At 39.6% G+C, this 25,323-nt stretch overlaps 1 protein-coding gene across 8 annotated transcripts in view; it reads left to right on the top strand.

Annotated features, from left to right (window-relative positions):
* The first annotated feature begins 2,324 nt into the window (after positions 1 to 2,324).
* POU2F1 (POU class 2 homeobox 1) overlaps positions 2,325 to 25,323 on the top strand; it is a 193,072-nt gene continuing 170,073 nt past the window's right edge. For all 8 annotated transcript variants that reach the window (XM_049715608.1, XM_033427992.2, XM_033428001.2 and 5 more), the window contains exon 1: positions 2,325 to 2,398. In XM_049715608.1, the coding sequence (XP_049571565.1) occupies positions 2,338 to 2,398 (61 nt within the window). In that variant the 5' untranslated portion in view covers positions 2,325 to 2,337. The remainder of the gene's footprint in view (positions 2,399 to 25,323) is intronic.

The following is a 25,323-nucleotide window of genomic DNA, read 5'->3' as shown; positions in this document are numbered from 1 at the left end:
TTACATGTTTTCATATCCTTAGCACCTAGTAAAGTTTATGGCAGAATGCTGATGTTCATAAATATTTGTTCAATAAATGACTTGATCAATTTTTAAAATAATCCTAACATATAAAACTGTATTATTCATTATTTTTTATTCAACAAATATTTATGAGTAACTACTATGCTCAGGTATTATGCTAGGCCCTGGGCACACATTTGGGAACATAAATATTATCATCAAGAGGAAAATGAATCATTGATACAGACTATGTAAGCTTTTTTTTTTCTCACAGAGCTATTCTTTACATAACAATTCATTCCATAAAAATTTCCTTTTATGGACATAAAATAATAAAAAATGAATAGCACATGCACTGGCTTCAATTACTTTCTGAAAGTCATATTAATTAACTTTTTGAAACAAAGAACAAAACAAAGTTTAAACAGAAGATAAGAATTTAAATAAGGGTATTTGACTTCGTTTCTTTTAGTTAAGATGATTTCAAATTTGTTGCCCTCAGACCAGGGCCATGTACTTAACTCTTGTTTCAAATAGGTTGATGATTCTGAGACTTTCCGTATAGTAATGCTGGTGAATATAACTCAGGCCATATTTACAGATTAATTGTAACATGATTAAATTTTGCATTTCCTTAACCGTGTGTTGGTTGGTGTAGTTTGAAATAATTAGATTATAGGGTAGCCCAATTATTTGGCTCAAACAGTCATGCATACACCCTAGGGCTTAATTGCCATGAATAAATCAATACCACCCGAAATTCATTGGCTGTCATTGACAATAGCTTTAACTGTATGTACTTGCACAGTGTAAGAAATTCAATTAGCAGGCTAAGACCCATGATTAAAACTTTAGCCATTAAAATAACTGCTGGCTATCTCCTAGAGATCAGTTTTTTTCTCAGTGTAGAATCTGTAATCCTACCCAATTTAAACTTTACAGTCATTTTTCTCAAGACAAACTATCTAGTTTTTTTTTTTTTTTTTTTTTTTTTTTTACTTTGGTAACCATGAAATACAGTACACTTCTCTTTAAAAAAACTGGGGAAATCATAGGGCTTAAAAATTCGTAAAATAATTAGACCAGGGTCTTGTCCAGGAAAATCTACCATTAAAGATAAAGAAATCTTAGAACATTATGACTAATTACAAAGAAAGAAATCTTTGAACATTATGACTAGTTACAAAAAAAGATATTTACAACGGAAAACGCCTTATATTTACTCTGAGAAGCAGCAAAGTAAAATTCCTGATGAAGCTACCGCTGATTTCGACATTTTTATTTACTAGGTCGTCGGTTTCCAGTTTACTGTTAGGTTTTAAAAGATGTTCCTAAACGAAAGGAAAGGGAGAATGCCTATCCATAGGCCGGGGGGTCGGCTATTTCTTACGATCCGGTGAGCGGCGAGCGAGGCGCGTGAAACAAGGGTAGGGGCGGGAATTAGCGACTTAATAAAACTCCCAGCTACCGAGGAAGCTAGCCGGGTGTTAGACACAAATAGAGCAGAACAGATTTGGGGCTAATTAAAACCACCACAGGACACTCCCCCTTGCGTTAGCGGGGCCGGGTCTCCAGCATTCGCAGAGCCGGGGGCGGGGACTAGTTCGGATTCAAATTTAAAGCGGGATGCCCGCGCGTGGCCCAGCAGGTGCCTCCAGCCCTGCTCCCCGCGGAAGGCGTTTCCGCCCCTACCTGCCCACAGGGCCGGAAATTACCTAGAGGGGAACGGCCCCTCCTTTGTTGTCAGTGTTTCAACAGCGCGGAAAGCCTTAAAAAGTGCGCAGCGTAGAAGACGCGGGCTGGTTCGCCCACCGATACTCCACGCTTCTCCACCCTCTTGGCCGCTGTGTCCCCTGCGCTTCTTTTAGAATGCCACTGGGGGAAACCGGAGTAAAACTGGGAGGGGAGTGAGGCGGTAGGAGTAGGGATGATAGTAACAAGGCACAAGTGCTCCCTGTACTACCCTTCACAGATTACGCAACGGGAGGCAGCCAAGGGGAAGTAGCGCATGCGCGGACTGCTTTTCAGGCGCGCGGAGAAAGTCGCGCATGTGCAGAGCCCAGAAGGAAAAAAGAAGCGAAGGGGTGACTGGCAGGTTGAGGGCGCTTTAGCTGCTGAAGAACCACAGCGGCCAGGGGGCGCGTGCGCAGAGCGCCCGAAGGGGTGGGGCTCTTCCAAGGGGACGGCCTCGCGCGCCCCCTGGCGCGCGCCCGGGGAGAGGAGGGAGCGGGAGGGGGCGGAGAGGAGGGAGGAGGCATGGAGGGCGGGAGGGGGGAGGGGAGCCGGAGCGAGGGAGGGTTTATCGACCGGGCGATTTTGGTTAAAATATTCAAAATGGCGGACGGAGGAGCAGCGAGTCAAGATGAGAGTTCAGCCGCGGCGGCAGCAGCAGCAGGTAATCATTACAGCATTTTACATATTCATATTCATACTCAACCCCGGCTCCCGCTGCCCCCCCCCGCGACTTAGCATAATTTATTAGTACTCAGGATTATTATAATTAACGGCGGGGAGATGGGGGGCCGGGGAGCACGGAACCCCCGCCGGGCGCCGAACGGAGGGGGAAAGAGGCTCGGAGAGGCCAGGCGGAGGGGGAAGACAAGGGGCAAAGGGGGCTGCGATCCACCGCGCTCCTCCTGCCCCAGCCCACCCCGCTGCCGGCTCGCCCGCCCGCCGGCACCGGCCCTCCTTCTCAGCCGGCCGCCGCCGCCGCCGCCTCCTCGCCGCCGAGCCCGAACCCGAGCGGGTCCGCGGCGGGGCCGCGGGGCCGGGGCAGAGGGAGAGGACAATAAAGACATTTTACATATTCATAGCTGCTGGGGCGGCGGGGCGCGGCGGGGCGCGGGCGGGCGACCCGGGCCGGGAGGGCGCGGGTTGGGGGGGGCGTGGAGGGGGAATGGAGGTGGCGGCGAGCACAATGCCGGGGAGGCGGCGGGGCCGGAGCGGACCCCGGCGGCCGGACAGCCGCACGCGTCCTCCCCCCGGGAGCGGGCCGGGGCGGGGGGGCGCTTCCCACCGCGGGGGGCGGCCCGGAGGGCGGCCGGGGGTGCGCCTGTGGAGAGCGCTCTGCCGGCGCCCGAGCCCCGCCGCCGCACCGGGGTCCGAGCGGGGCTGAGCCCGGGGGTCACGGACTCGGGCACCTCGGCCGCGCCCCACTTATCTCCAGTGTAGCGGCCTGACCCGAGCCAGGCCTGCGCTGTAGGTGGGTAGGGGTGAGCGGTCGCGGGCGCTGCGAGGTGGCCTCGGGGCGGAGGGGGTGGGGAGCCCGCGCAGGGGTCCGCTTCTCCCCCTTGGGGGCGGACTGGGTTGAAAGCGGCCCAGCTGGGGAAAGTTGCCCTCCGAGGGGCAGGTCCTGCCGGGCCGCCCCATGTGCTCCGGGCCAGCGGTAAGGGGTCTCAGTGGGTCCTGGTAAAGCCCCCTGTCCCCGGGCGGCCGTGGATTCCCGAGGGAGTTGGGCTGAAGGTGCTTGGCGCGGTCTGATCTCTGTCTCCCCCTGCCCCTTCCCGGCCCCCCTCCGCCTCTGCGCTTGACCCGGACCGACGGGGCCCGGGGCCCTCGAGGGCCTCTCGCTCCCAGGCCCCAGAAGCGCCCGCAGGCCTTCCAGGAACTCGGATGTAAAGCGCTGCCCTCCTGCCCCTGCCCCAGAGCCGGCTGGGCTGACAAGTTGATAATATTCTTGGTTTCCCCTCTCCGGCTGGGAGTTGGGTAGGGGCGGGGATCCCCCTCCCTGGTTCTGTACTCCTGTTTTCTTGCTGGGTGCCGGGTCCTCTCGATTCTCTGGTTAGCTGAACCTCTCTCATTTGAATAATGTCTAATTCGGGGAGGTTTATATTATTGAAATGGCCGCCTGGCTTTCCCCGCCTCTCATGTTTAGTAATTCAGACCTTTAATAACAGCCACTCACAGCCCAACGCCGTGTTTATATTTTACATTCGCCCCATGTGCTTTTGTGGTTCGATATGATTCTTTTTTTTTTTTCCTTGGCAATCCACAGGGCTCTGAGATCAAACCCAGGCTGTGCTGGGAAGAGAAGGGGGAGAGCTAGGCCTTGGCTCCTCTAGCAGTGGCCTAGGCCTCATGATCTCTGCCGCTTGATTTATTTACTAATAACCAAAATGACTCTCGCCCCCCCACCAACTTCCACACACATACCCCTACTCCGCGGGCAAAACAAACCCTCTTGGGGCCTTAGCAGCGTTCAGACAGCTCCGAGCTAAGCATCAGCTCTGTCGTGTTTTGTTTTCTCTTAAAAAGACTTTCTTAGAGTTTGCCGTAATATTGGGCCTAAGAAAAAAAAATCCATGACTTCTCATTTTCGGAGGCGAATGAAACCTATTTTGGTTTAATACAAATAAATCACTTTGTTTTGGGGCTAGTTCACCCCTGCCCCTTGGCTCCTACCCCCAAGTTAAACACTTTCAGGCTTTGTAAAGGTCTGCAGGATTTGTAGAAACCAGTAGTTTTTTCTAGGAGTTGTAGAATAGGTAGGTATTTTAGAAATTCCAATTAACAGCACTTTCAAAATTCCTCAGTGCTGCCTTCCCTTTTCAGCCTCTTCATTCTAATTTAAAATGGGCTGATATTAATTTTGTGCCATCACTGTCATAGACTTGCTTATTTTAATTGTAGCACTCCTGAAAACAGAAATGGGGTTATGGTTTTTTTTGAGTGTTTGTGTCATGGTTAAATGAGTGAAAATAGAAGAATAAACACAGGCACTGTGTCTACCCTGATCTTGGAACCTACTCCCCTCCCAGCACACCGACCCCGCGTTCTTTAAGTTGCCAGGATTGATTTTATGTTTTATGTAGACTTAGGACATTTGGTCTGTGAAAGGCAGATAAACTTTTGCTATTTAAAGAAATAGTAATTTTGATTTGGTGGCTTTCCCTCGGTAAAGTTTTCTTTCTTTTTAATTTTGTATAGTTCTAATGTGTTTTTATTAAAAACATGGTGTTGCTTCTCATTGGTGGATTTTTAACCCCGGCTAGTAAAGTATCAGAGAAGTGTTGTTTAACACCAATGTGTTTAATCTTTGAAATTATATTAAGGCAGTTGATGGTCATTTGCGAGATACATATTTTGTGGGACATTAATCTTCAGTTTAATTGACAACAAAATTCTAGATTTAATGGGCTAAAAGCAAGCCAATTTCAAATAACCAGTTCTTACTATTCTTTTACCTCCAGTATGCTGGCCCTGAATGCAGCAGGAAAAAAAAAATCTGTAGCTTTCCTGAGAATGTTCAGGTGAATAACTGCTTCAGAGACCTGAAGCATGAGGTTGGATAGACCAAAAAACAGTAATATGATTTCATGCCTTCAATAGCATATGTGTTTGCACCCGATTCCCAAGATGTGGTCAAACTGATGATGTCATTGAACAGAGGACAAGGTGCAGCTAATTTGATTTATTGTCCCGAGGTGAAGTGTAGCAGTGAAACCTTCTCATAGGAAAACCATTTATCTCAGGACAGTTTCCTTTATAGCTGCAATTTAACCACTACCAAGGCTGTAGATATTTTATCCAAGATGATAAAATGTATGTTGCCTTTTACAAACAAAATTTTTTTCTTCAGTTTTTGTGATACAGGAAAGGATGACTATTGTTAACTGGCCTTATATTTTGGTTGGCTTTCCATGCTATTGTAAAAATTCATTTCCTCAAATTCTCATTTGGAGACTATGGTTTTAAATAAGTATAATCACAGAAGTGATCCATGAGCATGCTTTAGATAGGTTCTTTATAATCCCCCAAACTCCGGTAAGAAGCTGTGTTTCTTGATTTAATCAGAGCATAGCCTGGGATAAAGGAGAGATCATATTGGCCTTAGTAGCTATTTCAATGAGTAAAGTGAACTTGATGAGGATGAGGGCTGTATATTCTGTTACATTGAAATTATAGTGTTTAAGATAAGGTAGAATACTTACAGTAAAGCGTGTGCTTTGCAAACAGATTTTTAAAAAAATAATTCAGAATTCTTTTTGGATTGTCTTAATTTAGTCTAGACAAGTTGTACATTTTATTTTGATTGATTAGTGATTTTTAAAATTGTTCCACTGTGAGATAGTGATTCCACATATGATTTTTGACCTATTAGATTTTCCTGTCAGACATTTTCCATCATATTTTTAACTAGTTTATCTTAAAGTGATGATTAAAATGTCCTGGGAATGTGGTAGAATTGCTGTGACTTATTCCTAACTCTAACTTGTGAGCCAAGCTTGATAGAGTATTTTAGGTTACTTTTGAGCCTTCATAAGTTTATAACCTGCCTGTCTCCTTTTGTATCTGTCAGGTGGCTTCCCACGAGTTTTCAGAAAACCCATTGTTACTTCCTTCTTAACTTGCCCCATCTAGTAATTATAATGGTACTTATGAATTTAGGTCTTGAAAATTTATGTGACAGCTGACCAAATATTTTTAATTTCTAAAAGGACCGTTCTTCCAAGCCATTACTGTTCAAGTAATTTTCAACCTCGGCCCCAAACTAATTTCTAATTCCTTTCATTTTGTCATTGTCAAAAATCCCAGTAGTCAAGGAAAAAACAAATAGCGACTATTATTCAGGTTTAAATGGTGTCGTATTCTGCCATATTTTAAATTCACTATTCTCTGCTTTGATAGGCAGTATAAAGAAGAAGGAATAAAATGTGTTTCATTGCTGCATAGGTTGAAGTAATTGTTAATCTGTTATTCATCTGGTCAGTGGATTTTGGAATAAGTTTAGGACTCAATGTTGAATTGCTCTTATAAAGCCACCAAAGATGTTTAAAGGAGCCTTGAATATCTTAAGCAGGTGGTTCTAAAATGACAGAACTGGAAATTTGAATGTTGCCTTTCATAGGTATTTTCCATTAAAAATGAAACATTTAAAATTTCTTGAATCTGTATTGCTTGATCTTGAGTTTAGGTGTGTGGGTTTGTGTGTTTAAGTTGTGTTTTTAAAATTGGTCTCTCACTTTCATGAATGTCTGTTCCTTTGTACTAGGAGGACTATAATATAATGTAGTAGTGATTGCCTTAATGTTATCAGTTATTTTTGTTTTGTTTTTAATGTTGAAAGCCCACAGCTTTAGTCTTCTTTCAAGCACTATTAAAATTAATTTTCTTTTAAAATGCTGCTGTATGACTGTCATTAATTTGCTTTTATACAGGTGTTGGTTCAGTTACAGTTTTTGTGATTAGTAAAGACTTACTATGAAGCCTAATTTTAAGCAGGAATGTGTTTTCCTAATGGAAATGATTGTATTTAGAACTATTTAAATAATTATTGTTTGCAGAACAAGTCACAGACAAAACATGTCTCTTTTTGGCCACCCATGTTCTTGTTTCTTTTGCCTCCTTTAATGTTAAATGCCTGAGCAAACATGTTTATTACTTATTTCTCAAGGAAATCTAATATTAGGTATTAGAGTGTGGATTTGATTGTTATACATCTGCCTTATTTGAGTTTCTGTATCCCTCCTAAATGAATCCTTTCGTCCTTTTCCTCTTTATAGGGAACTCTTTGGGCCAGAATTTTGCTTAATTCTTATCCTGATTGTGTTGCTTAAAAATATCTTTTTGAGTGAAATCAGGGTTGAAAGAGGTAATAATTATGGTTCATGGATTACTTATCCATCTTCTTTTGCTGAATGTTTTTGCACATTGTTGACATTTTGTAAATAAAGATAGTTGAATAACTTAATAGATTTATATTTCTTCTTAGGAATAAATTGGTTTTATTTTGTACTGAAATATTTCTGACTATGTTCTAAACTGGCAGTGAGCCCTTATAAACTCTTTCGGCAGTAATAGCAATGGAAATAAAAATAGCATGAGTGGAGCCAGTGCTTGACTTACTGATGCATGTACAGTATATTTAGAATTTGGAATATGAGAATTGTCTTGAGTTTCAGAACCTCTGATGTGAAGAAGCTCTGTTTATAGAGTTCTGTGTTTTTACCGCAGGATATTAATTTATTGAGCATTGATAAGATATTTGTACTCAGTGACTGATAAAACGCCTTTGTTTTTGTTTATTTTCCCAGTTAAGCAAATACTCAAGTTTTCAGTGTTGCCTAGATTTTGCAGATAGGCCTAGCAATGAGCAAAAGAAAAATCAGCAAGCCTCTAGATTTATCAGATTCTTTTTAAAAGTACTATCCAGGAAACTAGATATTCATCCAGAAGGGGATACATAATACTAATTTTTAAAATGACAGCGTGAAGCACCAAACTTAGCTCAGTGTGAATGTTGGTAGTAGATTTACTCAGCCTGTGATATTGAAAGTCCTTGCAAGTACAGTTTAATTTGTCACATGATTTATTTCATAATTCTCTGTGTAACTTTATTGGTTTTTTATGTTGGAGTCATAGCTCTAGTATATAAAGTTAAATCATTAAGTTGGTAAAGTAATAAAAATTATGGGTAGGCCTTTTTTTCTTTGGACTGGTGAGCTTTCTCATTGCAACAGAAGGTATAAACAGGAATGGCTAGGAAGTGAACATTTTGTTGTGTATGTTAAACAGCTCAATTGTTTTTGGGACTTCCCTGGCCATCCACTGGTTGAGACTCTGAGCTTCCAAGGCAGGGAGCGAGGGTTTGATCCCTGGTTAGGGAACTAAGATCCCACATGCCAAAAAACAAAACAAAACAGCTCAGTTGTTTTTAACACGTGGTCATCTCCTCCAGAAACGGAGTTGTACTGACTAGCTTTCCAATCTGCAGAGTGAATATATTTTTTAGAGAAAAGTGACTTAGCTATTTTCTTGTTTTAGTATACTTATTTTAATAGTCTGCTTAGTGAAAAAATGCTTTTTTTTTTTGCTGATTCATACTGCAGTAGGCAAGTATATTTTAATCAACCTTTTAAAAATAATTATTTAAACATTTCTTAGCTTGCAAAAAAATATCTGCTGCTTTGTACGTGGTCCCTATGCCAGTTGTCTTTGGGGCTAACAAGGGAATATAAGACTTTGCTGTGGAAGACTGCTGTGGCATTTACTTAGCAGGGAAAAATTTTAAAGCAGTGTATATACAGTTGGCCCTCCACATTGGTGAGTTTGGTATCCGTGAATTCAACCAACTGCAGATCGAAAATATTGGAAAGAAATATTCCAGAAAGCTCCAAAAAGCAAAGCTTGAATTTGTTGTACCTGGCAACTATTTACTTAGCATTTACATTATATTCAGTATTATAACTAATCTAAAGATGATTTAAAGTATGTAAGAGGATAGGCATAAGTTATATGCAAATATAACACCCTCTTATATAAGGAACTTGAGCATCCCTGGGTTTTGGTATCCTTGAAGATTCTGGAACCAATCACCTGTGGTTACCAAGGGATAATTGTAATTACATATTAAAATTTATAATAGATAATAATGATCAGAGTAGAAATCAAAGTGTGTCCAAGTGTGTAGGAACCAAAGCATCCTTGAACTGTTGTAGCTGGAAGGTAATTTAGATACAATCTATCCTAAAACCTTTACAGATGAGGAGGCATTATTCTCAGGCGGTTTAGTGACTTGCCCACAGTCTCTTCACTATTGAGTAATGGACGAGAACACAAGACTTTCTAGTCTCCTCCTCCCCATGCCCCCATCTCTCCCTCTACCACATTGCTGCTAGTCAGAGCAGACTTTTAGTAGAAGGTGAGATTTTTAAGCTGAATTTAAAAGGGTGAAAAGAATTTAGAGGAATGGGAAGACATTGCCAGGGAGGTTGTGTTCAAGATTGTGCTGTATACGTAAAAACTGAGGTATTCTATGTGCAGGGAGGCCATTGGAGGTTTTTGAAGTAAGGAATCCTATGACAAAAGCGGTCAGTGTTCTAGGATTAATATGGTGGTGTGCAAGTTGATTTGAAATAGGAAGGGAGACATTGGATCCATGGAAACCAGTATATAAAAATTAAGGTATGTGGTTTGTTGACTAATTGCTTTAAGCTATAGAGATACAAACATAATAAGACAATTACTGGACCTGAAGAGGCTTTCACTCTAACAATGATGTAATGAAAATAGATAATCCATAGTAAGGATGTTGAGAATGTTGTCCAGTTACATCACACAGAATAAGGACCTTTGGGAGAAATTCTTGCCTAGTCTTTACAGTAAGAACTCTCTTATTTCTGACCAATGGTTTTGTTTTTAGTCTTCTGGACACTGAACTAATTGACTTTATTTCCTTTTCAAATCAAACTACAGTGTTTAGACTAAATTATTAATCTGAAAGTTTAGATAGGCAATTATGGTATCCATAATTTTTCTTAGCCTCATTCCCAGTTCCATTTTAGGTCCTTAATGTTTTGTTTTGCATTTGTTTTATTGCTTCCATCTTTAAACTCCTGTTATTTTGTCTTTTATGTGGGCTACGTTATATCCTTTCTGGAGCAAGGCAGGTATAAATACAATAAAATTACTGTAACCATGACATAATGATACTGTGTGTATTTTTATAGTCCCTTGAAATTTATAGCAGCACTCTCATTTTCATTAACTCATTTGCTCCTTTCAGGAAATATTATTATGCCCATTTTATTTTTGAGTAAAATGAAGCCCAGATTAAGTGACTTTCCCAAGGTTATGTGCTTAATGAGCACAGAATGTGTTTGGGGAATAGCAAGACTTCTAGGTTAGCTATTACTGAGGCTGCATATTGGAGAGTGGTGGAAGGCAGGTTGGGACTCTGTTCTGGAGAGCTCTGAATGCTGTGGGTTGGTGATGCAGGAGTTTGGATTTCATTTGCTTGGCAGTAAGGAATCACTGAAGTTTTTTGCTCTGGACCAAGGAGCCATAATCAAAGTCCTTAAAGTGTTTAGCAGCTAATTAGAGTCAAAGAGGATAGCAGGATTTTGAGCTTAGATTATCAAAAGCAGTGCCATGAACAGAAGTAGGGGAGTTGGAAGACGGAACCGTTTGGGGGAATAGGCGAATTCAATTGTAGACCTGTCGTTTGAGACATGATTGGGTGGCTCTTATGAGGTTGCAAGTTTATTGTGAAAATCAAGAAAGTTTTACTGGATTAAATGTGTGATAAACATACAAATAATAGGATTGAGATTTATGCTCATGCCACTTTGAGTGTGGACTGAGCATTGAGTCTGAACATTGTAAATTCTAGGCATCTCATTTTGGCTTTGACACTGGCTTCAATAGTTGTTTCAACAATAAGATGGTGATAATACCATTGTTACAGGGATGCTGTGGGGAATAACAAATTGATAGCAGAAGCATTTTTAAAGTACTGTAATAGTTTTTCTTACATGAGCACAAGAGTAGAATCAGCAATTTTATTACTTGTGCTGCTGTAGAGAGGGAGAAGCTTTAGCTTTTAGATTGATTCTGTGGGACACCATACTGCAGGTTGTACATTTCCATGTGCAGCCAGCACCTGGGGAGAGGGAGGTACACCCCAATACTCTTGAAAACTACACAATGGAGGTATTGCATTGTGGCAAACATAAACTTGTCCTTGATTTCAGGGCATTCTCTTATCTCACACCCATCCCTGCCTATGCATTCTTATCTTTTACTACTTCCTTAAATAGCATGACTCAACAATTCCACCAGGAAGTCCCCTTATAGGCCCACCACAAACAGTTTCTTTTATCAGGTTTTAAGTTTCTTAAAAATCGCCGTAAAACTTTGTGTTGAAGAGCTGTTCTGGGAGGGTGGCTATATTTATTCTGAAGCGTGGGCTCTCCTCTCCTCTCCCACTTCACAGTTCTGTCATATGACCTGAAAGTAAGCCCACTGTTTTGGTCAGTCTGGTGTTTGGGATGCTCTGTGAGAACCTTTGCTCACAGGCTCACACTGTCCCCTCCCTTGGAATGTCGTGGTATGTGGTGTGGTATAGTGAAAGTGGCACTTGGAGTTGGGAGACCTGGGTTCCCCCAGGTGACTGGGACAAATTACTTCACCACTGATTTTTTTCTTCTTCTTCTTTTACATTTGTAAATACGAGAGTTTTCAAACAAAAGGCCATTGGAGTTCTTTTCAAAATGAATTTTAGGCAGAAGCTTAATGTTAAAAGGTAAGAGTGGAGCTGTTCTGATTGAGATGGGCACAGGGGCAGTGAAAGCATCCTCCCTCTACTCTCCACAGTGGCCCTTGAGACCCTTCCACAGGATCCTTAGGACTCCTGCTGGGTGCACTGTTTGAAAACAGTTATCCTTATTTATCATACGGGACCTATCTGTCCTTTAATCTATCTCCACAAATAGCTGATCTCTCAAGCCTGTGCTTCTGTCCTACTTTGTCTGAATTTAGCACTTAATTTGTGTGAATTTAGCTAATTCAGCACTTCATTATACACAGTCTTATTTTTTTCTCTAATTGAGTTATATAAGTAAATCTTGTCTCCTCCTAAGAGCCTTGAGAGCAGGAGCACACTGCCAGGGACAGAGTAGACATTTAGCAAATGATGCTTGATTGATTAAATTAGGGGTTCTCAATCTTTGCTGGGATAAGACTTGTCCATGGAACTTTTTCGGCATGCAGAGGCCCAGACCTTACCACCTGAGTTTCTAATAAAAGTAGAGGTCTGGTCATCCATAGTTTTAAAAAGTTTGTAAAAAATGATTCAGTAGCATTGAATGATTGCTTGTTGCATTTCAAAATTATTGCTTACAGTATCTTCAACTTCTCAATGCACCGTAAAGGCTCCACAGTGGAAAGACAAACAGAGAACTAGGAAACTTGGATCCTTATTCTGTTTGTAGCATTATCTAGCTTTATGATGTTGAACAAATCACTTGACTTTTCTGGCCCATAGGATTCTAAATTGACAAATTATGTTTTATTTTCATACTTTGTTTTTCTTTTTAAGCTGTGGCGTTCTTCAAAACATGTTTTTGGGTGAAAACCAGTAAACACAACAGATACTTTGAGTAGCTTGGCTTCCATCTGAATACCATTTTAATAGACGTATTAAGAATACAGAACATGATAGGCTTGATCCTCACTCAGCAGCAGAGCTAAAACATATGGGGAGTCTGAAATGGTAGTATTTAGATTTTAAACTTGAAACATCTTACTAGAATGTGAATGAGCAAGAACAGTAAGCTAATCAGGAACTGTAATATGTGAGCATGAACTGGATTGTAATTAACCAACCTGACTGGTCCTTCTGCATTCATTTAATTCAATAAATATAGAGCTTTCTTCTATTCCTTGCCATGCACCCAGCACTGGAGAAAGAGTAGTGAATAAGACAGATACTGTCTCTGTCCTCTCAAAGCTTACAGCATTTGGGCAAGTCATACATTAAATAACGCTGTTCACAGTTAATTGAGTAAAATATGGGAGATTCAGAATACTCTGAATAAGATGAGGACATAAGCGAAAGATAGGGACACCTAATCTGGACAAAAGGATTTAGGATGGGCTTCTGAGGAAGCAGTGTTTTCACTGAGACATGAAGGGTGACTGAAAGTTAACAGTTCAAGTCTGGGAGTAGGAAGTGCGGTTGAAAATGTTGCAAAGGGAGCAACATATACATAATTCTTGAAACAGTGAAAATGCGGCACTTTCAAGGAACTGAAGTTCGGCCTGGCTGGTCCAGGAAGAGTAAGATTTAGCTGTAGAGCTGAAGATGATTTCCAAATTATGAGGCTATTTTCATGATCTTTGTCATTTTTTAGTGGCCAAATACACAGGCAAAATTTGTGGAAGAGATTCCATAACTTCTAACAAATGTATTAATTTCTAGTGATAACAGTAATAAATAATGTTTACCACGTCTTTGTGCCAGTTACTAAGCTTTACATGCGTTTTCATATTAATCTTCACAATGACCCCATGAAGTGTGTACAGGTGTCATCCTCTTCATCTTTCAGGTGAGAAAACTATACAGTGTAAAGAGGCTAAGTGGTACACCTAGGTCTCTGACCTATTTGGTATAGCTGTATGCAATTAAGAGCATTATTATGCTCTTAACCATTAACTTCTGCTTCCAGTCAAGTTGAATGATGAACTATTTAGCAACTATTTCTGAGTTTATCCTTAGTGCTCTTATGCAGTTCCCAGTTCCATATTGTGTGGTCTAGAATCAGTGGCGCACTCATCTCCATCTTGCAGTTTGGGGAGATGGACAATTGATTAGCAGATTTAATATTAACCTAGCTTTCAAGCATACCCAGTTGTTGATTATAAAAATATTTTGAAGCTGTTTGTATATAGATTGCTGATTCTGGTAATCCATAAATCCTGAACATTTTGGAATTATATTTGAAACTGAAGCTACTTGCCGATGTTAACATCCAGATAATTTTCATTTGGGGCATCATTTTTTTTGTTGTTGTTGGCTAGATAGGAAATTAGGACGTGTGTAAAATATTTTAATGTTTCTCAAATGAGTTGTGACTTAAAATTGATACGCTGGCAAGTACTGGGGATTTGTTTACTACTCCCCTTCCCCCCACCAAGCTGTAATTAAGCCAGCTTTCAGTTGAAGAAACATGACAGTTGATTATTGTTTCTGATAAGTTAGTCCTTTAATGGTATTGGTATTCCCTATCATATACACCCTGCTTAATCCTTCCCCGTATCACCCTGTTTATTGTTACAGTGTTTGTGTCTGAAACATTTTTCTTTACACCACGGTGCAGAGGTACTTCCCTCTGAGTGCTTCTTCATGCAGTCAGCCAAGAAGTCTGTTTTGGCCGACTGTAATATATATTAACCCATATGCCAATCACAGTTAGGAAGGAATTGGTGAAAATCCTCTGATGTTATGAGAGACATTGTAAACATCACAGAAGCCTGAGAAGACAAGTTAACAATTTTATGAGTATTCCTGGAAGAAATCATGGTGTGATTTCAGAGGATTAGACTGTAGTGTCAGAGCCATTGCCAGTTCCATGATGCTGGAATCACATCTTAATAGTTCCATCCTGCTATAAGACCCAGCATGGTGCTGATTCAGTGATTGAACCCCTTTCCTGGAATGCTCCTGTTGGTGTGCAGACCCGTGTACCCTAATTAGATGCACAGTGCATCCACATCCATGCTCATACCCCAGGTGTGCCTGCCCCTCTCATGTATGTGTACATAATTTAAAAAGGAGGGACTTCCCTGGTGGTGCAGTGGTTTAGAATCCCCCTGCCAATGCAGGGGACAGGGGTTTGAGCCCTGGCCCAGGAAAATCCCACCTGCCATGGGACAGCTAAGCCCGTGCACCAGAACTCCGTGCTCTAGAGCCCACGAACCACAACTACTGAGCCCATGCACCACAACTACTGAAGCCCGCATGCCTAGAGCCCATGCTCTGCAGCAAGAGAAGCCACTGCAATGAGAAGCCTGCGCACTGCAACGAAGAGTAGCCCCCGCTCACCGCAACTAGAGAAAGCCCGCGTGCAGCAATGAAGACCCAACACAGCCATAAATAAATTGATTAAAAAAGAAAAAAAAGGAGTCAGTGTACATCCTACTTTTTTTTTTTTTAAAACATGGTTCCCTATTCTTTAAGATTTACCCAGGTAAATAAACAGTCCTTTTTATTTGCTAGGCACAACCTCTGAGTAATTTCAAGGCTAATCTTTTTTTTTTTTTTTAAGATCTTTTAACTTTATTTAGTTGAGTGACTTCTAGTGGCATAAATAACAAGCGATAGCATGATCGTTGAATTATTACTCACAGTGGCTGTAGCTGATCAAGGTTGAGTCGTCTTAGGTTAGTCAAAGAGGCCCAGTGAAGTCACTGGAGGGGCAGTTTTCACCTTGTCTTATAAAACTGGAAAATATTGACATGTCTGCAGGTTTCAGTTCTTCAAAAACTAACCTAACCTGCCTTTTTACCTAATAATTTTTCACAAATATCCTTCCACACCTTACCTTATCCTTTTTAATGGTTACACATTATTTTATTGTATTGATGGACCAACCTATTTACTTGTTCTTTTTTGGTGTATGTTAGATTTTTTCCATAGTTGTAGATACAGTGTTCTGTTTTGTTTTTTTGAAGATAAATCATTAGGAATAGAATTGTACCATAAAAAAATTACACACTTAAAAATTTTGTACATGTCAGATTGCCCTTGAGAGAGGTACCATTCTATATTTTTACCTATACTACATATTTTATGTACAATATTTAATAGTATCAATTTCCCTGCAGTGTCTCTTTTAAATTTTTGATATGTTGATAGATGAAACATTGTTTTAATTTTCATAGTTTTGCTCTAAGTCGAACATCTTATTACATTTTTTCTGTATATTTTTCAAATGTAATGTAAAACTGATTTACTTGTTTTTTATATTATAGGAAATTTTATTATGCATTATCGCTTTTTTTTTAAACATCTTTATTGGAGTATAATTGCTTTACAGTGGTGTGTTAGTTTCTGCTTTATAACAAAGTGAATCAGCTATACATATACATATATCCCCATATCTCCTCCCTCTTGCATCTCCCTGCCTCCCACCCTCCCTATCCCACCCCTCTAGGTGGTCACAAAGCACCGAGCTGATCTCCCTGTGCTATGCGGCTGCTTCCCACTAGCTATCTATTTTACATTTGGTAATGTATATATGTCCATTCCACTCTCTCACTTCGTCTCAGCTTACCCTTCCCCCTCCCCGTGTCCTCAAGTCCATTCTCTACATCTGTGTCTTTATTCCTGTCCTGCCCCTAGGTTCTCCATAACCTTTTTTTTTTAAGATTTTTTAAGATTTTTTTTTAAGATTTTTTTAAGATAATATATATGTATTAGCATACGATATTTGTTTTTCTCTTTCTGACTTACTTCATTCACTCTGTATGACAGTCTCTTAAGTCCATCTACCTCACTACAAATAACTCAGTTTCGTTTCTTTTTATGGCTAATATTCCATTGTATATGTGTGCCACATATTCTTTATCCATTCATCTGTCGATAGACACTTAGGTTGCTTCCATGTCCTGGCTATTGTAATTAGAGCTGCAGTGAACATTGTGGTACATGACTCTTTCTGAATTACGGTTTTCTCAGGGTATATGCCCTGAGAAAGTAGTGGGATTGCTGGGTTGTATGGTAGTTCGATTTTTAGTTTTTTAAGGAACCTCCATACGGTTCTCCATAGTGGCTGTATCAATATACATTCCCACCAACAGTGCAGGAGGGTTCCCTTTTCTCCACACCCTCTCCAGCATCTGTTGTTTGTAGATTTTTTGATGATGGCCATTCTGACTGGTGTGAGGTGATACCTCATTGTAGTTTTGATTTGCATTTCTCTAATAATTAATGATAAAACAGTGATTTCTCTCACTTGTTGTATTACACTAGTTCTGGCCCTTTCATGAAAATGTATAACTTCTTAAATATTCTCTTTCCATGAGTAGCCCCCCCGCAATTAATTCCCATACCTCTTTTGAATAGCAGTTTAGGGACGAGAATATAGCTGGGGTCTACCCTGGGAACACTTAAACATTCCCTCAGCCTCCACCATGTCCTCCAAACATGCACAGTCTGAGTTAGATACCTCTCCTCTGTTTCTGTAGATCCTATTCTGGCATCTAAGTTACTACTTTTAGTTATGGGTTAACTTGTTTCTCTTTTTTATAATAGCTTAATCTCTGTGCCTCAGGGACTACATTTCATCCCTGACATTTAACACATGCTTGCTATGTATTTGATACTCAACAAGTATTTATTGAATGATGTTTTTGATTCTCAGATTTTTTTCTAGCAATATACCTTTAATAGCAGAGGAGAATGAACTTGTATCCTGAGAGAACCTGGGAAAAACTGTGGTGGCCCATATAATTTAAAATTATTAGCTATGAATTCTTTATTCTTTTTCGTTATATATTGGTGATTGTTTTATATATCAAATATTTTAAATTAGCTTTTCAGTAAAATTTACTTTCCAGGAAGACAAGCATGTTTATCCTATGGCTTCAAGTACTCTACCAGAGATCCTTGGCAAATCAGTCTCCTGATAGAGGAAGCACATATGAAGCGAAAAGAGCATCAGCTCTGGAAGCAGACAGACTTGGGTTTGAATGCTGGCTTTGCCGCCTACTGGCTGTGGGCCACTGGGCTAGTTATTTAGCCTCTTTGTAGTACTTTACAGAATAATCTATTTCATTTAACAAGTTTATTCATAGTAGATATTTATTGAATGCCTACAATTTGCAAGGCATTGTGCTGTTTGTCAAGTTTGTGATTGTAACAGTCATACTGCTTGCCTTCATGGAGCATCCAGCGTGCCAAAGTTCTCTTCCATGTGACAATTGCATTTACCCTCCTTCCCCTGGATCTGTTGCTGATTTCCCATCCACTTATCAGTGCTTCAGCAACAACCAGATCTTACTTATCTGGAACCAGCTGGTTTGCAGACTAACCATAGTTTATAAGAAATAGTACATTTTTGAAAGAATGAGAAATGATCAGCAAAAACATCTACATATATTCTGTGTGATATCTCATTGACCCCTGCCTGGTGCTAGATGTATGTACCCCCTTGATAGTCAGATGCTTTACTGGCAGCTGTCTATTAGCTGTTCGTTCATAGAGAGGGAATAGTTGCAGGTCATCTGTGGTGCTGTGGTCCTGGAGAGCAGAGCTATGCCTTGCCTTTGCACAAAAATGTTTCTTTTAACAGAAGGGAATTTTTTACTCTGCCTGCTCTTAAGACATTTTAATTTTTAATCAGATATTTGGGAGGACAGGGGTGAAGAAGAATGGAAAGATAATGCAGATTGGGAAGTCTAGGAATTTATTCACTACCTACGAACGTGGAACTTAAAATCATTTCAGTGCTAGATTGAACTGGGGTCTAACCTCCCAGCAAGCTTGGAGTTTTCTGGGGTTTGAGGAACAGGGTATTTCAGGAGGCTGACAATGAGGAGGAAGGTAATTTAACTTCTGAGTGGAGATGGCTCAACAGTGTTATGTGTGAGCCCCAGTTGACATACAGCAGTGACATCATTGTAGAGTCCCTTGGTTGCTAGGAAAGATGACAGTGACCTTGAAGGAAAGAGGCTGTCTAGCAAAAACATGATCTTGGCATGTCGTGGAGTTTAAACACCTGCCTAGATTATGCCAGGTAATTGGAAAGCTGAGAGGTCAGTAGACTCAGATTGTTGCCATGCATAGGGTTTTTCCTAATATTTGGGGGTGGGGAGGAAGAGCTCAGATAAGAAACGGGTTATAACAACAGTCTGTTTGTTTTTCCAGGTGTACCCTTTTGGCCATTATCAAGTAATTTTAATGTTTTCTTTATCAATTTTGACTGTTTTATTTTTACTGTTTTGAGTGATACCTGTGGAATAATAAATATTTCTAAATATTGTATGTAACTTTAACCATACAATAAGTTCAAATTTACACAAAGTCATTTTTAACTACATTGATCTAATTTCTGTAAATAAAAAAATTATTTGGGATGTTCTCTGATCTTTCTTCTGTTTCCCTTCTTAATTTCCCTTTCCAGTTACCCCATGTTAATTGAGAGTTGACTGGTTTTTATTTTTTAAATCTGTGTATCATACTCTCGAAATCCTTTGTCTCCCTTGACTTCTCGTATGATTTTGTTTTCTGATCCATTAAATTTAAAAACATTTTCCTTATGATGCATTAATGCAAACTTTATCCATTTGTTACATTTTGTCCACCCCAAAATTTAATGTGGTTTGTAGAGATTCATAAACTATAGCAAGAAATGCAAAATATAAAATAAAATCAAAATTCTAATATAAAAATGTAATATTTGCTTTCAGTGGGGCACAAATACTTCTCTAAGCTTCATTGTAGATGGCGCAAAAAAAGAAACCCAGGTAATTTATGTTCATAACATCTGAAAGCAAACAAACCTTTGTTTTAAAAAAGCAGAACTCCTGACACTAAGATCAGAAGGAAATGGCTCCTCAGAGACCTTATAAACAGGACCCCATGTAATGGAGTGAACAGTGGCCTTACAGTAGTCCTACTATGCATGCACCAACAAACTTCATAAGGCCCTTCTGTAGGCCAGATGCATCATCATTAATAAAGACACTTAACGTGGTGGGGAGACGAGGAGGATTCAAAACAGAGTGTGGCTTAAAAGGGGAAGAGATTTTGGAATAATTAGAAGGATGGAGATGTTGCATATCCTTTAGGCAATCTTCCATAAATATTCTTTCAACTTTGTATAGATTATAAGCTCTGTGAGGACAGGAAGTTTATCCATTTTGTTCACATTAGTACAGAGTTAAGGGCACAATGTAGGTTATTAAGAAGTCTTTTCAGAATACATATGCACTGGGTTTGAAATTATATTTGTTGGTGCTTATCATTGAAGTTAGATGATCTTGTTCAGGGAGATGGCTACTCAGGCAGCACCTCAAAGGGTAATACCACATGGGCACGCTCATTGGCGGCCTGATTGTCAGTAACTTGATTTCGTTACCATACTTACAGGTAATTGAGTTCAATAGAACTGACTCTTGCTAACCAAATACAGAATAGACAGAAATAGAAACAATGCCTGTTTGTGTTAACCTATAAATCTGTTATGAGAAATATAATTGTGAAGTGGACCAGAATTTTTGGCCATTCAGCAGTACATTATCTCACTTTAAGAGAAGCCAAATTGTAATCAGAAGAGTTGCTTAATAACTCTTTTTTGGTCAAGGCCAAAGAAATTAATTAAATATGCTAATGGTTAGGACGTACCTTCTCTGCCGGTTAGGATGTATTTTGCCCTGAACAGTGCTAGGCACGTCCTGAAAAATTTTTGTTTTCTAGGCTTCCCATTTCTATTTTTAATTGTTTGCCACTGACAGAAAGAGAACACTAGGTTAAATAGACTACTTAAAAACTGTTTTTAAATAAGGGGGAAAGGTTGAAATTTGTATTGTTTGTGGATCTAAACTCCCTGTGGTGTTCTTTTTTTTTTTTTTTTTTTTTTTTGCGGTATGCGGGCCTCTCACTGTTGTGGCCTCTCCCATTGCGGAGCACAGGCTCCGGACGGGCAGGCTCAGCGGCCATGGCTCACGGGCCCAGCCGCTCCGCGGCATGTGGGATCTTCCCAGACCGGGGCACGAACCCATGTCCCCTGCATCGGCAGGTGGACTCTCAACCACTGCGCCACCAGCCAAGCCCCCTGTGGTGTTCTTGTTTGCCATGCTGGTAAGGCATAGTTAACTCCCAGTTATAATAAATGATGCTGGGGGGGAGGGGGAGGACAAAAAAATAAATAAATAAATGATGCTTATCTTGTATAGTTTTCAAAACTTTGCCAGAGTAAAAGAGCCTATCTAAAAGTGCTGTCCATGGGAAACAATTCAGGTGGTGATTTTAGTGCATACTACAGGTGTACATACACAAAGAAAGCTGTGGTGACTTAACGGTTATATTTTGGCATTGTAGTCACAGTTGAGACTCTCATCCCCTGACCCCTTTTTTATTTTAATTCTAGCAGGTGCTGGGAATGCTCAAAGCAGAATACATAGCTCCTTGAACAACAGCAAGCTTTGAAAAGTGATCACTTTAATGCAGACATGAAAGTTTCCTGTCAGCATTAAACCAGAGTTTAGGAGCCTGGAGTGATGGAAATTGACATTAGGTAGGGCGACCAGGTGGTATTAGGACAGTTGGTTGTCTATTTGGAAAAAAAAAATGTGTGTCAGGGTCATACCTTATACTATACACAAAAATGAATTCTGGAGAGATTAAAGATTTGAATGTTCAAAGAAAAACTCAGAAAAGTACTAAGACAAAAAGTAGGAATTTTTATTTAGTTTTAGGCATGGAAAAGCTTTTTGACATGGCGTACAACTCAGATGCCATACAAGGGAAAGATTGGTAGGTTTAACTATGTAAAGTATTTAAGGTTCTTCCTGCCAAAAGCCTCTACAAATATAATTAAGTTATATGGAGAAATATTAGTAGCCTATAAGAATGATAGAGTTAATTTTTCTTAATTTATTAAGTATCATTAGACATCAATAACAAATGACAGGCACCCCAATAGAAAAATGGTCAAAGTATATGAATAGGCTATTCACTGAGAATAAGAATATAAATATATGAACCCTGATTAAGAGCCTCAGCTATAAAGACAACCTTCTTCAAGGCGGAAATATAAAAAACTAAAGGATGAATTGGAAAATGTGTGCTTTGGTAGGGTAGTGAGGAAATTAACGTTAGGGAAAAGGATAGAGTTGAATACTGGCCATGATTTAGAGGTAATTTAGGAGTGTTTATATATATACCTGTACACACACACACATATATATGTAATATTTGGTAATTTTATTGCTTTAAAGGAGGAAGATATATTTAAAATCATGAAATAGTTAAGTAGAGAAGGGATTCCTGCCATTCCTGATTTAATATGTAGGACAGCAGATAAATGATTTTTGTTTATGCCTTGGGTAAGCTTGTGTATTAATTGTTAATTTGTTCCAAGATAAGTGTCTCATGGATAATTGAAAGTCAGCTATTAACTCACTTTTTCTTGTGCTTTTGTACAAACATCTTTAACAAATGTTCCCAGAGTCCTGATGAAGGTTCTTTTTTTGCAGTGGTTTAAAGTCCTTCCCCAGAGTTCTTCAACATTATGTTTATGGGAATATCCATTCTGATTCAGAACTCAACTTCTGGAACTCTTGCATTAGGGACTCCTTGTTTTGTAATGAAATTGTCACCCAGGAGATAGCAGTTAACCTCTCCTCCTTTCCTGTTTTACTCATCTGCCTCATTGGCCAGTGTAAAGCAATAACCTTAGCACAATGATATCTTCCATTATAACTCATTTGTCTTCTTACAGGCATGTCTCCAAATGGTCTACAGAATCCTTCTTCTAGTGCCAGGTGAAATAACTAAATATTGTATTTAAAAAGAAGGAATCAGAAACCTCATTGCTTCTAGCTACTGCTGGGTAGTAAACATAGTGAGGTCAGCAAAAAGTTACTTGAGCACATGAAGTGATGCTGTTACAAGAATTTGAAAGCAAAATTTGCTGTGGATAAATAAGTTGACAGCAAGGTTAGTTGTGTGAGCTGAAAAATTAACAGACAACCTCAATTGGCAGTATTAGCTTAAGATAGAATGGTTCTGGGTAGTATAAAATAACAAGTTATCAAATTTGGTTTTGGCCCATGTGCCAGGCACTGTGCTGTGTTTTACATGAATTATCTAATTTAATCCTCACCTCAACTGTGATACTATGATATAGGTATTGTTGAATCTCTGTTTTGTAGATGTGGAAACTAAGGTACAAGAAAGTTACGTAATTTTCCAAAGTTAACATCACTAGAAAGTGGTGGACTTTGTTTAAAATAATTTAAGGGTATTGATTCCAGTTTTTAGCTAACATTAGTTGACTTCTCTGTTTGATTGGTTAAGGAAGGTATTTTTAGCAGAAATTCTTTGTTATTGTCAATCGCTTTTCTTCAAGTTTTTGGAAACAAAGTTACCTGTTGGGTGGCAAAATAATTTTAGAGATAATTATGTGTTTAAGTGTTTCTCGCTCCTTCGCACTTTTTTTTTTTTTGCTGTATGTGGGCCTCTCACTGTTGTGGCCTCTCCCGTTGCTGAGCACAGGCTCCGGACGTGCAGGCTCAGTGGCCATGGCTCACGGGCCCAGCCACTCCGCGGCATGTGGGATCTTCCTGGACTGGGGCACGAACCCGTGTCCCCTGCATCATCAGGCGGACTCTCAACCACTGCGCCACCAGGGAAGCCCTGCACTTTTATAAAGCATTGTGGACATTAATTTTGTATGAATTAAGAAGCACAGTTTTCATGCTCTTTGGTTTTGGAGTTGAGGTATCAATTCTGAGTTGTTCAGCCTATCTAGTGACAGTCAAAATAAATGCCATGAATGAAACTTTCAGCACTCTGAACAGTGATGTAAAAGTAAAATAGGACGTGGATACCTTTGGAAAGTGTGTGTGTGTGTGTGTGTGTGTGTGTGTGTGTGTGTATACACCAGTTTTCTATTCTGGACCTCATGGAAGAGCTGCTTGCTCTTGTTATGTTGCTGAAAGACTTTTAAAGCTGGTATTTGAAAAATAGATGGAAAGCTGCTGGTGTAAGAACCCAAATCACAGAAGATTCCAAGACCAGCTTTCTCATAGTAAAGGGTACCCTTACTTAGCTACCCTTGATTTTACCCTTGTAAAATCAACCCAGATCAGGAGCCACAACTTAATTTATATGGACCCAAGTTTTCATGTTTGGAATTGTTACTTGTTTTTACTAGCAAAGTAACAGAAAGTACAAAACCTTTACGAGTTTGTGCTAATTGTAATTGTTTTGTTGTGAAACGATACTTCAGATAAAGTAATATATTTATGATGGCTGCTTTTGCATAGGATAAATATTATATCTGTACAGTATAGACAAAATTCAAAATTAATATATTAATATGCAAACATGTGGGCATATTCTCTTTCTGTCTCTTAGTCCTTAGTCTCTCAAAATGAATTCTATCTTTATTTGACTCAGTCGAATTTTGAGGAGGTGTCACTTAGTTGAGACCAGATCTTTGTTCTTTAGTGCCACTGTGTAACAGATGTTCACCTGCATCTGTTTCCAGCTCTATTTTACATTTTAACTGGGGCTCTATCGCATGGTAGTTAAGAATAGTAGCCCAGGAATCTGACAAATTGGTTTGAATACATGACCAATAACTGTCTTCCTTCAGGAAATTTCATTGCTTACTATATACTAGGCATTATTTTAGGCACTGAAGAAAACCTGGTCTCTGAGAAATGATCTGTAAATATTCTTCCTCACATAGCTGTGTTTAGAATTAAATGAGATAATGTACATAGATTGCTGAGCACTTTGCCTGGAAAATGGAATCCACAATTTTTTTTTCCTACCCTGGGATCTGTAAAAATTGTATATGTTATTTCTTATTACTTTTAAATCTTTTGATGACTTGGAACCCTCATAGTAGAAAAGCAAGTATGAACAAGTGCTAACATTTTTAATGTGTCATACAAATTTACAAACATAGCAAATGATTAGCCACATTTGCAAAGGCTCCTTTGATTTTTAAATACTGTCAGTAGATAAGCAGTAAATTTTGGAAGCCTAAATAATTTATTCATATCAAACAAAACAGCAAAATGAACACGATGTTTAATGTTACCTGTAATTTTTATTCTTTGCAAAGTAGATTTTGCTTAATTTTTCTCTTAAGTTCTCCATCTCAAGTAATCATTAGACTTTGGGGTCCTTGAGAGTTTTGAAGAAGCCAAGTTTTGTTGATTTTAGTACCTCATTTTAGCACAGTATTTAGCTCATAGAAGATATTAAGTAAATATTTATTAAACTATTTTCTTGAATTAAATTCATTTCAGGATTGGCAGTCTTCATTTTAACATGTCCCATGTATTATAATTAGCATCATG

The sequence above is a fragment of the Orcinus orca genome, chromosome 1 (genome assembly GCF_937001465.1).
Source record: "Orcinus orca chromosome 1, mOrcOrc1.1, whole genome shotgun sequence".
Lineage (NCBI taxonomy): Eukaryota > Metazoa > Chordata > Mammalia > Artiodactyla > Delphinidae > Orcinus > Orcinus orca.
The sequence above is the reverse complement of the archived record's forward strand: the minus strand, read 5'-3'. Positions and strand labels throughout refer to the sequence as shown.